At 36.3% G+C, this 16,508-nt stretch overlaps 1 protein-coding gene across 5 annotated transcripts in view; it reads right to left on the bottom strand.

The window, feature by feature from the left end:
- The window catches only part of STK39 (serine/threonine kinase 39), a 267,366-nt gene that overhangs the window by 48,893 nt on the left and 201,965 nt on the right, over positions 1–16,508 (bottom strand). For all 5 annotated transcript variants that reach the window (XM_016165366.2, XM_036236021.1, XM_016165365.2 and 2 more), the window contains 2 exons: positions 11,662–11,714; positions 6,914–6,982 (listed from right to left, as the gene is read on the bottom strand). In XM_016165366.2, the coding sequence (XP_016020852.2) occupies positions 6,914–6,982; positions 11,662–11,714 (122 nt within the window). The remainder of the gene's footprint in view (positions 1–6,913; positions 6,983–11,661; positions 11,715–16,508) is intronic.

Raw genomic sequence — 16,508 nt, 5'->3', positions numbered from 1 at the left:
GTTACAAAGCCAGGAAATGGCAGTATAAAAACCCAGCAAAAAGCAGTCAGTAGTTACTTCTCCAGAAGGTAGCTGCCAAGTGGCTTCTCCCATGTTCAGTAGCCCCCTGGCCCCTGGAGGTGGCACTGCAGAACCGAGCTCAGCAGCTGTGTGGGAGCTAGGAGCAGGCCACGCTACACCTACAGGTATTCTTTCTATGGCTAAGGTGCTAACATCCATTTAAGGGAGATTAACAAATATGTATCACAAGGCCCAGATAGAATTCAGAACTTTGTTGTCTTTTGTACGTGAGTTTGTTTGTTTTTCTCCCTTGTGCTTGCTTCTGTTGCAGAGAAAACTTGTGATTGGTGTTTTTTCACTAGCAGGCTAAAGAAACAAGTTTCTCTGCTGCCTCACTATATTAGTCATTTTTGGGATCCCTCTTTGAAACAATTGGAATAGGAACTCAGATTTGTCTATTTCCATTTGTTGGCCATCCCAGCCAGGTGAGATAAGCAAATTTATACATGTGTACCACCAAGTTGTGCATCTTGCCAAGTTAACTTATTTTTTTTAAACCAACATCCACCCAGGAGGCCTTACCAACCTATCAGTTTCCATTTTATACAATGCCTAAAAATGTCTCCTGTTTCTTGCCTAAGGTAGTACTACATTTAAACACAATTGAAGTGGGTTTATGATTTCAATTGAAAGGACCAATGGTTTGCCTCTCCAAAATGTGTCTTTTGGGATATTGATTTTAAGCTGGGTATTAAGAAACAAAAGACTCAAAAGAATCTTTGACCTGCCTGCTCTCGTAAGAGATTCAGATGGAAAGGCCTGCTCCAGGAAAGGAATCTTAGATAGAAAGGATCTAAGCGGGGGCTGTATTCCCCATAGGATCCCATTATTTCTGGATTGCCTAGCAGGAATTTGTTTACCAAGTGTTCAGCTCTGTCTTGGCTACCTGTAAATTGCCTAGTTCCCCTCTGAAATCCCAGACCCCTGTTCCCCTTTTCTCCTTTGTCCATAATGGCATAGAAGCCTCAACTGCCCAGTTCATTTCAGGTCTCTTTCTTATGGCATCTTTGCATATGCATTCGTATGGGACATTTTCTCCTGCTAATTTATCTCTGTAAATTTGATTATCGGCGCAGCTAGAAGAACTTATGGGAAAAAAATTATTTTTTTTGCCACCCCTACCAGTCTAAAAAAGCTGCATTTAATTTCTGCACTGCTTTGTTTCTGCATGAAAACAATCACTCAGTGTCACTGCACTGGGTCCTTCTTGAGTCCAAACTTTGCTTTGTAAAGGTTCCCACACTGAAGGCAGATTATCCTGAAGCTAGGTACTGAAGATTTTTTTTGTAACGTTTGCTACATTATAGTAAACATCATAATATCCACTGCTCCAGAACATATACTATTGCTTTTTTTCAGGTTTTTCATGTTGCCCTAAGCATTTATTCCAATTTAAGTGAAAATTCTGATGGGAGGAAAAAAGATTTTTAATCTATTTAAATGTTAGTTGTTTTATATTATAGAAGCTAAAAAAAAAAATACGCATATAAGGAATCATTCAAACCTCTATATGCCAATGTTCTAAGTTAAATTGGATTTTTTCATGCATGGCTTTTGTCAAGTAAATGCATTTCATATTTATAAAATGCTACTTAAAATCTGCACCTTTTAAAGTAAGATTCTTAAAATATTATACTCAAAATAATCTGTTTGTAAAGTAAATGTTATGAGATAGCAGTATATTTCAAAATGGAATTTGTTTATATCTAACAAGTGTTTATGTTGTGCCCAGTATGGGAAATGCAACATTTTGGGCACTAGGAACAACAGTTAACAACAGATAAAAATCCTGACTTTCAAGAAATGTATTCTCAAGGGAAAATCCAATATAGGTGACAATATAGATTCATGAAATATACAGCCTGTTAGATGGGAAGAGACTAGGTAAAGCAGTAAAGGAAGAAGGGTAAAGAGTTGGGAGTGGGTTGCAATTTTAACTAGGCTGGTCGGGGAAAGTCCCTTTGAGAGGCAGTATTTAAACATTAGGAGATGCACGAGTGTACCCGAGGAAGGACCATTCTGGCAGAAGGAACAGAAAGTACAGAAGCCACTGTGGTTGGGGTAGAAAAAACAAAGGGGAAGAGAAGAAGATAGAAAGGATGTCTGAAAAGTGACAGGGGACAGATCATGTGTGGGTTTGCAGGCCACTGACATGCGGGATGGAAAGCCATTAGAGAGTTTCATCTAAAGCATTAATATGATCTGGCTTACTTTTCCTGAAATAATTTGATATCATAAAATTTACCCTTTTAGGATGAACAATTCACTGGGTTTTAGTACAGTCAGAAGGTTGTGCAACCACTACCACATTTAATTCTGGAATATATATTTTTTAAGATGGGAGAAATAAAAATATATTCATATGCTGGTAGGACAACTTCAGTAAGAGGGAAATAGATGATTTGTGAGGAAGCAGAGAATTGCTGAAATAGGTTAGAGGGAACAGAATTAAACATATTTTATCTGTTTGTCTAGAAGCCAACAATTAAAACAGAAATCATTTACAGATGCAGAAAAATCAAGTAGGGACAAGCAAATTTTTTCCCCAGGAGACACAAAAACTACCATCATTTAGATTTATCTGAATCTACTTTTCAAGGCCGAAGATAATGGATTAATTGTACATAGAGTGTCAGGGCTCGTAGTCATAAGATTCAAGTTAAAGCACTATGACAAGTTGCAATATTCCAGAAAATTTTGACCTCCCTTTTTTAACCATAATATACTGACTAAAAACAATCTTTCCTCTCTACCTTATAGAACTGATGTGATGATCAAATAAACTAAGCAAACATTTGTAACTCAAGTATGATGTCCCTATAAGGTCATTTTAGTGCTACTAAAGAAGGAGGAATTGCACATGCTGGATCTTATTCCAATACTAGACTCTTTAGCTCTAAGAAGAGGAAAAGCAAAATGAAATAATTTAGAAGAATAATTAAATCATGGAAAAATAGAAGCTTTCTGGTTATGTACTGTAATGAAAATACACTCATGAAGTTGTTGGTAAAGTACGCCTTAATTTTCCCTTCCTTTAAAAAACTCATCATTTAAAAAAAATGTTTACTTTTGTAAACATTTACCTGGGGAGATATATCCAAGAAAATATTGCTAAGACTGATGTCAAAAAGTTTACTGCCTATGTTTTTTTTTAAAGTTTTATGGTTTCAAGTCTTATATATCTCTTTAATTCATTCTGAATTTATTTTTTGTGTAGTGAAAAATGTGGTCCATTTTTTTTTGCATGTATCTGTCCAGTTTTCCCATATTTACTGAAGAGACTCATTTTCTCATTGTATATTCTTGCCTCCTTTGTCATATATTAACTGATCATATAAATGTTCATTTATTTCTGGGCTCTCTGGTCTGTTCTATTGACCTATGAGTCTGTTTTTGTATGAGTATCATACTATTTTGATTACTGTAGACTTGTAGCATAGATTGAAATCAGAGAGAATGACGATACCTACAACTTTGTTCGTCTTTAAGGTTACTTTAGCTATTCGAGGTCTTTTGTGGTTCCATGTAAATTTTAGGATTATTTGTTTTAGTTCTGTGAAAAATACCATTGATGTTTTGATAGGAACTGCACTGAATCTGTAGATTGCTTTGGGTGGTATGGACATTTTAAAGATATTAATCCTTCAAATCCATGAGCCAAGTATATGCTTTCATTTATTTGTGCTGTCTTCATCAGTGTCTTATAGTTTTCAGAGTACAGGTCGTTTGCCTCCTTAAATTTATTCCTAGGTATTTTATTCTTTTTGATGCAATTGTAAATGGAATTGTTTTCTTAATTTTTCTTTGACAGTACATTATTAGTGTAGAGAATACACTAATAGAACAAATTTCTGCATCAAACTAAAAAGATTTTGCATAGCAAAGGAAACATTAACTAAATAAAAAGACAACCTACTGAATGGGAGGAAATATTTGCAAATTACATATCCAATAAGGGGTTAATAACCAAAGCATATAAAAAAAACTTGTACAACTCAATAGCAAAAAACAAAACAAAACAAAAACAATCTGATTAAAAAATGGGTAGGAGACGACATACAGATGGCCAACAAACATATGAAAAGATGCTCAACATCACTAATCATCAGGTAAATGCAAATCAAAACCACACTGAGCTATCTATTGCTTTACAGCTGTCAGAATGGCTATTAGCAAAAGACAACAAATAAGTGTTGGCAAGAATGTGGAGAAAAGGGAAACTTCATGCACTGTTGGTGAGATTGTAAATTGTGGTAGACATTATGAAAAACAGTATGGAGGTTCCTCAAAAAATAAACTACCATATGACCCAGCAATTCCACTTCTAGATATTTAACCAAAGAAAACAAAAACACGGATTCAAAAAGATATATGTGCCCTTATGTTCACTAAAGCATTATTTACAATAGCCAAGATGTGGAATTAATCTAGTCTCTTCAATAGATGAATAGATAAAGAAGATGTGTGTGTGTGTGTGTACGCACACATAATGGAATACTACTCAGCCATAAAAAGAATGAAATCTTTCCATTTGCAACAACCTTGATGAACCTAGAGGGTATTACACTAAGTGAAAAAAGTCAGACAAAGACAAATACTGATCACTTCACTCACATGTGGAATCTAAACCAAAAAAAAAAAAAAAAATGAACAAACAAAACAGAAACAGACTCATAGATACAGAGAACAAACTTATGGTTGCCAGAGGGAAGGGGCAGGTGGGGAAATGGGTGAAGAAGTGAAGGGGAAGAAGAGGTACAAACTTCCAGTTATAAAATAAGTAAGTCCCAGGGATGTAATGTACAGCATAGGGAATACAGTAGATACTATCATAGTACAGTGATGGATGGTTTGGATGTTTTCTAGGCTTGTGATCACAACATAAGGCATATGAATACTAAATCACTATGTTGTACACCTGAAACTGATACAATATTGTATGTCAACTCTAGTTTAATAAAAAAATAAAACAATGACCACAACAAAACAACTCAACAAACAAAAAATCCTCCAGTTTAGAGACAGTTAAGTATGGGGCAAAAAAAGAAGTTACACTAAATTTGACTATAGGCCCGAAGCAACACCATGCTTAGAAAGAAGATGTAGCTTAATATCTTTTCATGAATTTTTTAATCTCCATGTTCCCTACCACCTGCCAGGATCAACTCAAATCAAAAGATTATTTGATCTTCAACTTTTTGCCCAATAGGAGATATTAATAGGCATTTAAAAGAAGTTTTTTTCTTTCATCTATTATTTTACCTAGGAATATTAACATAAAGACTCTGATATGAAATTTACAGATACCAAAGTTGAACTTATTACTCAGCTACTCCTCACATTTATTCAGAAAGTTTAGCTAAAAACTGTATTGGCCATGAGACCTCACAAGATTTCAAAGGAAAGTTGAAAGGATATAAAGGAGATACACACACTTTCCTTTAAAATATGTCTCTAATCTCCTTATATGTGTACCACTTGGCAGAGGGATCAGAGCTTCCTTGTGAAGTCAATGTGTACACATATAATCAATAGGGAAAAGGTTAACTTTTTTCTAATTATAAAGTTATTTTTGTATTTTTATGTTTATGAAATATTGTTTATATATCAACATATTAGATATTGATTCTTTAGTCAGAATTTTAATCTCCCCCCTACTAAAACCTCAGTTACTTAAATAAAATAATTCACTTTATAATTATCAACATCACAGTTTTTAGGAACGAATTATTCTAATGGGTGAGTATATTTGCCTCGAGCTCCCTCTCAGTCACATACTCTAACATTTCTGAGGAAAGACTTATTTCGAATAAGTGATGCTTAGTTAAAACCTATCATTTACAGGGGCAAGTCATTTCAAGCACTGGTTTTGATTTGAATATTTTTGAAGAAAGTTTTATCATACTACATATTTCTCTAATATAGTATTATAGTTAACAACGTAATTAACATAATGCCATAATTAATATTGTATAATGTTAACTAATCTGGATTACTTAGGGTCGTCATTATCAATATTCAGTAATAGACTAAAATATAAAATTTTCATAACTACGAATCTGCTGAGGAATGCAGAGCTATTCACTCTCACCCTAGGTAGACGAGGCTAGATGGTGGTGTCTGCCTTTTACAGCCTTTCTGCCTGCCTTGCCTTGTCAGGAGGCCACCAGTCATTTCTTGTTGCTATTAGGATGCCTGTTATCTAGCAGGCTCTCTGGTCCCCATGCAGCTACCTTTTGATTCTAAAAGTGGGAGGAAGAGCCACAGTCTCAAAGTGAAGTGGGTCTGCCACAACCTGGCAGCATAGCCCTGGACAAACCACTGAATCGCTTTAGGAATTAATCTCCTTGTCTACACAATGAAAGAGCTGGCCTGAATGATCTTTAAGTCCAATCTTAAGATCTTATGAGGAATCTTGCTAAGGGCTGAAAAAACAAATTTCTAAGTTTATTAGAACTGTGTCCAAAGTAAAAAAAAAACAAAAACAAAAACAGAGAAACTCTAATAAAAGGATCTCAGAGGTTCCCGTACATTGGTGCATAGAATTTATAGTATCTTATTTTTACTATGTCATGGATTTTGGGTCTTACGTCTAGATCCTTTTAGTTCTAACAAATGAGGTTCCTTACTGGATAAATCACCTCCAAATAAATGGATCAGAATTACATTAGGAGCTTCTTAAAAAAGATTAAATTTGACTCAAATATACTTCCTTCACTTAAAAGATGAGAATTCAAAAAGAAATTTTCAAAAACCTATGAATACATTATTCCTTTATGAAAATTTTTGTTGCTAAATGCATTTCCATCTGATATATCAATCAAATGACACTGCATACTAAAATATGATTTACCTATAACTACATCATGACCATCAACCAAGCCAGCAGAGAAGAGCTCCTGAGAAACGCCATCTGCCGTATCTGTCCAAATGTGAAATGAATATGTATTAGTAACCAAAAAATAAAAATCAGCAACCAGTACAAAGTAAACTATGTATTTTTCATTTACAAAATTTACCTGCATGTGTTTTAATTCAACAATTCAGATTCTTTCAGGATGGAAAATTAGAAACAATGTGAAATATATTTTGCCATGTACAGTTTGCATCATGCTATTTATTCAACAGAAGTTATACAAAATTATTATTTTATTTTTGGTGAAGCAAGAAACAATCGCCCTTGGCTACTGTCTGAATTAATCCTCAAATGCACCTTTAGAAGTTATCTCATAACTGGTCCCTATGACGCCACTTTTCTTTCTTTCCAAGGTCAATTCCAGGCATAATCAATTGTTTTCTATTATCGGTAGCTACTGAATCAGAATTTATGGAGAAGACTTATGATACACCTTATATTTGGTACAGTTGGCCTATGAGCTTATTGGACTAGTAAGATGAGTCATTTAAATGTGTGCTATTAAGAAACTCCTTTAACATGACATTGGTCATTTGATAGCAACAGATTCATTCCCTTAGAAAATGTGGTTGAATAAAAGAATGAAGTTCTCAATGGTAAGTGACAGGAGTTAGCAGTCTCATAAAGATGGGACTGAACAGGCTGTAGTAAGTGCTGTCCAAATGTGAAATGAAAGGTTATAAATGAGTATGATAATAGTGAGAAGTCTGTTGAAGACCTTTTAAAGAGAAATTGATAAACTGCAATGTGCCCAAAAGAGCATTATGAACCCTTATCTTTTTACAAGGGGGAAGACATGGTCTCCCTGGCCTTCTGATCCTCTCACAAACCTCCAGAACCATAGCTAGATAAGAAGAAACCAGCTCAGTAGCTGACAAAAACCTGGATCAGGGGCCCCAACCTACGGGCTGTGGACAGGTACTGGTCTGTGGCCTGTTAGGAACTGGGCCACATAGCAGGTGAGAGGCCGAAAAGTGAGCGAAGCTTCATCTGTATTTGCAGCTACTCCTCGGAGCTAAAATCACCGCCTCGGCTCCACTTCAGATCATCAGGTATTAGATTCTCATAGGAGCACCAGGCCCAGGTGCCAAAAAGGTTGGGGACCACTGACCTAGATGGATGTTTGACTGTAAGTGTCTTCCAGAGTTAGGGAAGTAAACCTGCTGAATCAAACAAGCAACTAAACTGAACTGCAGTTTGCTATGCCAAAGGCTGCCCTCAGCATAGACTGGGTTTCCTTGCTTAATCTGTATTTCGGATATGGTGACTTTGTATTTGTGACTGTGTGTGGGAGAGAGTTCATGCATGCACACATGCATACAAACATGTAACTGGATGTACAATTACCTTTCGTAATTCTTGGGCTTTAAAGGGCTTAGCCCAATGTCTGACACATAGTAACTACTCAATAAATGGTAATTATGGTGATAATGGAGCAACCAAGATTATCTGAGATTCACCTTACAGTCTTTTACACTCTCTTTCTCCCTTTCATATATGGACCAATTTCCCAAATCTCTAATGAAAATTTGAGAAAAAATGTATACTCTTTGTACTTCTAAGAAACTGTAGTACTCTATCGTTTCACTCATTCCATTTCATAATTAATGAAGTAAAACAATTTACCTATAGCTAGATCATGGAAAATAAACACATAGGAATCTTACTAAACTATAAAATTCCATATAACATAGGTTTCTCTTGGGGCTTGTCCTTACCACTAGAAGTCTGAAAACACTTTACAAAATTCTCTTAGGAATAAATTGATCCTCTAGCATGAAATCTAAGGTAGCACAATGAAAGGCTCTACTCTGAATGTGATTCAGCTTTATGAAGTCAGTTAGAACAGGAGTCCGCAACCCACAGCCACAGACCAGTACCAGTCTGTGGCCTGTTAGGAACCGGGACGGACAGCAGGAGGTGAGCGGCAGGAGACGGAGGGAAGTGTCATCTGTATTTGCAGCCATTCTCCAGTGCTAGCATCACCACCTCAGCTCCACCTCAGACCATCAGACATTAGATTCTCATAGAAGCACCAGTCCCTGGTGCCAAAAAGATTGGGAACTACTGAGCTAGAAAATTCAGTCTCACAATCTGTATCTTCCTAGATGCCACTGGAAACTTCAGGAAGAAGAGCATTGAATTTAAAGGGCCTACTAGGGCACACAGCAGGCAGTCATTGTATTTCTATTGATTGATCATCTGTTAAAGCATCTGAATGTTACCATCATCTCTAAAGCATCAGTAAGATCTTATACTTAAGTAAGGAGCTACAATCACAGAATGTAGTTGAAAATGGAATAATCAAAGCCACATTGAGGGTTAGTACTCAAACAGTACCAAAGCAGATGACATCAACGAGTGATTAAAGTATATAGTATCTCCTACTCTTGGGACTCCTGGGTACCAAATGAGTCATATTAAAATATCAGAAAGGTCACGCTGGCTGGCCCAAAATGGAAATAATCTATGTGTGTGTGTGTGTTAGTCTATGTACCATTAAGCAGTTACTCCATATTCACACAGTAATAAATACATTAGTAATTGTTTAGAACAGAAATATGAAGGTAATTGGTAATTTGTTTTTCCTTAAGCTGTTTAACATTCCTGATGTGTAAACAAGTTAAATAATCATATATACTCTGATTTCCAGAGCATACTGCAACATAATAAACACAAAGGGGTTACCCTCAAATGAGGACCCAGAATATTGGATACATTTGTGTTACATATTCTACCCTTACATACATTTTATGTGTATATACAGCACAGACAGTAGGCCTATAGTGTGCATGTGCAGATGTGGTAGGGACAATACCTGAAAAGCAGACAGCATCAGTAATCACTGAGGTACAATGATATATTCATCATGTTTCCGTTACTAACGGGCCTGTGCTTGCTGCCCAGGGAAGGTCAGTTATCATCTAGAAGCCAATGCTATTTTGTCTGAGCAAGAAAAGCAGGGACTCTTGATCTAACTATGACAAATGAGGCTGCCAAAGCCAGCACAAAGGGTCAGGTAATGCTGAAACGGCAGTCTTATGCCCAAAAGTCTTCACTCGGAAACTCATTTCTTTGTTAGCTCTTTAAATTAAAACTGATTTCTCTTACCATCATCAATTTTAAATAATCAGATAAAAAGAACAAACCTTAAAATAAGAATCTGTTCTTTTACTTACTGTACCCGAATCATTATATAATTACCATATTTTATCACAGCATTGACTGGTCAATATTATTTTTTTGTGACAAAATAAATAGCTTTTTGATAACAGTTAACAGGCATTGTACAATTTCACAGACTGACTCTAAATTCTCAGCAAATTCCTTAGGGCCTTACTTAAATTTTATAAAAGGTACTTAATACGTTAGTTTAATTCAAATGTACAATAAACCATTAAATCTTTGTGTGTACAGGGGAGTAGAGATCAGTGCCAGTGAGTCTATGACCACGTGTGGCCCAAGAACATATTTTGTTTGGCTAGTGGTATTTTCTAAAAACTGAACCTGAATTTATTGAAACAAAACTCTTTAGTGTCCTGATGTTCCCCACCACTAACTCTGGCTCCTGTAAGCATTTGAGTTTGTTTTCTTACAGATATAATAGCGAGGATGACAAGCAATTAACTGAATGACCAGATACCAAGCTAGAAAGTCTCGTACTTCAGGGTTTGCAAAATTTTAGCAAATACAATTTATTTAATCAAATCAAAATTTACATGGAGCTCTAATACGTAAATATAGTACTTGAATACATCACATGATAATATATTCAAACATAGGAGACTAATGTATTTTAGAAAGATATTTAGTATAGGCATCGAAGCTGTTTCCATGTGCATAAGAAGCTGAAACCAGAGGTCAGGGATGACAATTATAGTCTTAGTATAAGCATTTGATTTTCACTTCTCCAGGTTGTTTTGGTTATAAACTAAATAGCAGAAATAACAATTTTTGTTGAACAACTAGTTTCGTGATCTTCAAAGCCTCTTCATATGTTACTTATCCATTAATTAACCAAAATAACTTGAAATTCTCATGCATACCAGGCTCTTGCCAGGGTGATAAAGATGCCAAGAAATATGACATGGTCTATGACTTCCAGGCATCCAGGAGCTAAAAAAAACAACAGTCTGGCCCTTAATAACTATTTAAATTACTAAAATTGCTTTCAGCTGCAAGACTGGCATCACTCCTACCCAGCTTACCAGTGGTGCCTGCAGCAAATAGAGGCCATGGACATCCCCTAACCCAGGCTTCGTGTAATCTGAACAGGCTTCGTGAATATAGAGGCAACGTATGTCACATTTTTGCATGATGTCAGTATTTGCTGCTGTATACTTTTCGCTACACTCGTCATAAAATCTGTTAGGCCCTACATCACCAAGCCAGTACTTCCTTTCATGGTTGAGCTAATGTATTAATTTGTGTGTGGGTGTCCACATGCGTGCGCGCGCACCCACAGAAAACTGCGCAGCATATCTCTGGAATTCATATAGTCAGTAGTGGTTAGGTTTGGATTTCCTATAGTTATGATAAGTCCTTCCTTCCCTCCCTACCGCCCTCCTTCCTTTCTTTGTTTTTAGAGAAAGCATCTTTGAATAGCAAATTATAAATACACTCTTGCAATCAATTTCTGAAATGTTCTTTGTAGCAATAAAATAATAATTTCAATTAAAACTCACCTCTTCCTGGAGTAAACTCAAATCGTATATCATTAAGTTCCTTTCGGGAGTTTCTGAAATACATAACATACAGCACATTAAAGTCTAATGAAGCAGGGTTTAATCAAACTAAAGGTGTTCCAATTTTTACAAGATGCTACTAACATGTAGATAGCATTTTTACAGTTTTGTGTTACTGCCGACCAGAAGTGATAGTTATAACAATAATAAAGGGAGACATTTGTTTAACTGATTAAATTTACCTTATATAAACATGTTCGTATCACAATTCCAAAAAGAAATGTTTTTTATAAATCTACACTAAATCAGTAACCGTAAGTATAATTTCATAATTAAAAATTTTCAAAAGCTTTTGGTTTATATAATAAATGATATTCAATACATTTTTCAAATTTTTTCCTGAGAAAATAATATTTTATCAAACTATATTTTTAAATGAAACAAATAAGGAAGATAGTTGCAACAATAAAGTTCACGACAGCATTAAATCATACAACAAAATGCCCAGAATAAGGTATGTATTCTGTAGTCAAAATTTTTAAATAAATAGAGATGGATCTCTGAATATTATGAAATTACCCACTGAATAAATTTTTATAATGTATATATGTATATTCAATCCAAAAATTAAGTGACACTGGGGAAATATGGAACAAATAAATATCTAAGATATGAATTTTCCATTCACATTAATTTCAAGAAATGATAATATGGGGCAGTGAGCTATAATTAGAATGATTTTAAATTTTCATAAGAACACTTAAATATTATGAATAACTCAACAGATGCTAAATTAGAGTTAATAAAAACACCGTAAGAAACTGAACTAGGAAACATGAAATAGTAATTTCATAAGCACTCAACTACTTGCTCAGCGCTGAGGGTGTCCAAGACAGAGACAGAAATAGCCTGAGTACCGATTCCTGAACATCGTTGTTCTAGTGCCTGAAGTGTGGTCAAATCCTGTTTAGTACTCCAGCTTTGGTACTCTAAAACTCCGGGTACTATCTCCTGGTCTCCATGTACAGTGCCCAGATAATGATGACGCCAGCCAGTCTCTGGGCCTTTTCTGGCCCATAGGCTGATCTTGGTTCTTTATGTCCTGTCACATCCTGCCACAATAAGTACGAGGAGCTCAGAAAGATACCAATGGTCCCGATGGAGAGAATGCCTCTCTCCCAAGTGCCTAGAGGAGCTAGCCCAAGTCTAACACTTTTCCACAAGCAGAGAAGTAAAGAGTCTAGAGGTCAAGAGACGCCAAGCCTAGGCCACAGACACGAGAGCCTTGGACCACATTTATATAGTGTTTTCATATGTTTCAGCAGTTCTTAAATTTTCTAGTCTTAGAATCTCTTTCAGTTCTTAAAAGGTATTAAAGACCCCTCAGGAGCTTTTGCTTATGTTGGTTATATCTATCATGAAAAAGATAAAATTTAAAATACATATTACTTTATTTGAAAATGATAATAATCAACCCATCACATACTCATATAAATGATTTTATGAAAAATTACTTTTTCAAAGAACAAATCAGAGAGGTGTGCATTGTTTTTTTAATTTTGTAAATCTCTGTAATGTCTGGCTTTAGCTGGATTCTTACATTTGCTTCTGAATTCAATCTGTCCCCATATCACATATTATGTAGCCAGCCACTGGAAAATACCACTGCGTGTGTGTAAAAGGAAAATAAAAAGGGCAAATGATTTCTTAATACTATTATATAAATAGCTTTGATTTCGTGGGTTCCCTGCAAGGGTCCCAAAGACCCCTAGGGGTCAGAGGACCACCCTTTGAGAAACACTGATACAAAGTCTCATTAATCAAATCTCACTTTTCCAACAATCAACCTTTGAGATATACAAAGTGGGTGTTGCTTGTTTTCCATTTTTTAAGTATGTTCAAGGCCTTTCCAAGTTTACAAATTCAGTGAGTGGCAAAATGAGGTTCGATACTAATTTATGTCATTGTTCCTTTCCTCTCTTTCCTTTGATCAGTCTTGTCTGAATTATTTTGCTCTACTAAAGCCATAAGAAGAGAGGTAAAAGACTGTACCCAAAATTATCATCATGTACACCCTGATTCTTTAAATGTTAATACCACACAAGTAAGATCCAACACCTATAACCTCTTATCTACATCTGTGGCTCAAGTTATAGAGGTTGCCTAGTCAAGCCATTTTTTTTTTTTTTTTTTTTTTATAACTCTGAAGCTAAAATACCCACCTTTGAAAAGATCACAGTGATTGATTGTGAGTGGTAGACTTGTCCCATCAGGATGAAACATGGCTGAGAAAATGCCTAATTGGATCTAACTACTGAAGGTCACCCTTTTATAAAGGATTAATCTTTTCAGACTCATACTTAACACCTTTAATTGAAAGTACATTTACTTTAATTGATATGGTACAGGGTACCCTTGATTTCAGGGAAGCTGAAAATACGTATGATTTAAAGCCAGAAACTAAGTCCATGTAATTTTATAGAGGGAATATTAAAAACTTGTGAGTAACAGCTTTCAAGACCCAGGCCACCTTTGATAACTCTTATTACAAACACTTAAAACCTTAAAAAAAAAAAAATTCAATAAGGCACAACCCCTTATTTCTCATTGTATGTATATATTGCATCACAAATGCAAATGGCTATATGGATCTGGCAAGAATTTTATTTTTTAAAAAGGTGAAACAATTACATGGTTTAAAAACCAGAAAATATAACAGGATATTCTGTAAAAACTAGCCCTCCCACTGCTGTCACTCAAGTTACCTTCTTCCCCTCAAAGAGGTGATCAGTGCCACAGGCAGGCCCTCTGCGCATCCTTCCTGAGGTATTTTATGTGCAAACAAGCAAATGGACACACATAATTCCCTAGAGCCTGTTTAATAAAAATGGTCATGTTCTATCTATCCACTGTTTTGGACCTCGCCTTGTTTTTAATTTAGTAATATACCTTGGAATTTCTGAATATTGGTTCACAGCATTCTCATTTTTTATAGCCATATAGTATTCCATTATATACTATATCCTTTTTTTTAAAACCTGTTCCTATTCTACGAACAGACTGTTTCTAGTCTTTGACTACTATAAACAACACTTCAATTAATAATCTTGTTCTTCTGTCATTTTGGAAATATATGAGTATGAAAACAAATCTCTAGAGGCAAATTGCTCAAAGGATATATGCATTTGCAACCTGATAGATATTGTCCAACTCTCCTTCATTTAAGTTGTACCAATTTACACTCTCACAAGCTATTTGTAAGCACCACAGCAGGAACTTTAAATGAGTAAAGTAGGAAGTGTATTTTTTAAAAAACAGGGAGACATGGGACCTCTGCCACCTGGAAAGTTTATTAGCCATTTAAAGGGGCAATCATGACTCAGGACCAGCTAGTTAGGTCAGGCAGGAATTTGGGCTCAATTTTGTTAAAAAAAATATATATATATATATATATATATATATATATATATAAAAATATATATATGTGTGTGTGTATATACATGTATATATACGTGTATGTGTGTGTGTGTATCTTGCTATGTCTATTCAAAGTGAAGAGATACAAATTGTCATGTGTAAGGTTTTCTTTCTTGCTCTTTCAATTCATCTGCAAGAGACACAGTGAATATTTGAATAAGGCAGTTGTCTAAGGGGGTGGTAATGATGAACACTTGAGTGAACACATAACCCTTTCTGGTGGTAGAGGTGCAGAAGACCCATGCAGTTAAAGTACATTTTTCTGTACCTCTTAATACACCATGTCAGGACGATCTGGTAGAGTTATTGCTCCTGGAGGGCTCAGGCTCCAAAGCCAAAATGCTGGATCAGGACTATCTGCATTCCTCGGCTTCACATTGGTTGCCCGTGTCAACTAATGTAAGGGGGCACCCACACTTTAAGAGTCAGATATGATCAAAAGGCTTGGAAGTCCAAAGCCCACACATTGTCAAAAGGCGTCATAAAGTTTGTCATTGGCACTGCAGACCCACCACCACAGGGGTGCTCTGGAGTGAGGATGAAAGTCAACTACTTTCCCAAGCTCCAAAGTGGAAGGATGCAGCCGGGTAACACCGCCCACGGCCCTCCAAGGCTGGTAGGTGCAATTTTTCCCAGGGGTCTGGACGCAGCCCCGCCCTCCTAAGCTACTGAGAGTTTTCTCCGCCAATAGTCCTTTTTTTTCTTACTTTAACATGAGATTCCAAGTTAGGGCACAGCTGTTGGTGTCTAAGGAAGTCCAGAGGGACTCCCATACAATCCTGGACTGTCTTCCCCTATCTGGAGCTGGACAGGGACCTTTCAAACAGGCTGGGCCAGGAATCAGTCAGAACACCATTTTTAGTTCAGCTTGCTTCTTTCCTGCTCTTGGCAATGGAGCCCCTTTCCCACAGATTTAGGAACAGAAATGGACTACGGCTCTCACTGAGCTAGCTGGGCACTTCTTTCCACACCAGGGAGTAGCCTGGTGCAGAATGAGGAGATAGCATGAGTTGTGGGGAGAGAGGTCTGTGGTCAAGTCCACTCGCTCCTTGTTTGGCCTCTGTAATCTGTTTCCTCAACTGTGATATGGGGAAAATAATAATAGCATTTACTATGTGCTGGTCATATTCAGTGCTTCACATATGTTATCTTATTCCATGCTCAAAACAACCCTGGAAGTAGGGTTGATTGTGACCCCCTATTATTTTACAGATGAGGAAACTGAGGCTTAGGAAAGGTAAAACATGTACCCCAAACCATGTGGCTGACAGCAAATCTAAACTAGTTAGAATTTAATAGGTGTTGCCCATTGTCTTCCTCAGTGCACCTCCTTCCCCGAGGTACTACTGGCCTCTCCCCAAACATCTTCA

This window comes from Rousettus aegyptiacus, unplaced genomic scaffold (genome assembly GCF_014176215.1).
Source record: "Rousettus aegyptiacus isolate mRouAeg1 unplaced genomic scaffold, mRouAeg1.p scaffold_m13_p_2, whole genome shotgun sequence".
In the NCBI taxonomy this organism is placed as follows: Eukaryota; Metazoa; Chordata; class Mammalia; order Chiroptera; family Pteropodidae; genus Rousettus; species Rousettus aegyptiacus.
Note: the sequence above shows the minus strand (reverse complement) of the source record. Positions and strands in the feature narration are given on the sequence as shown.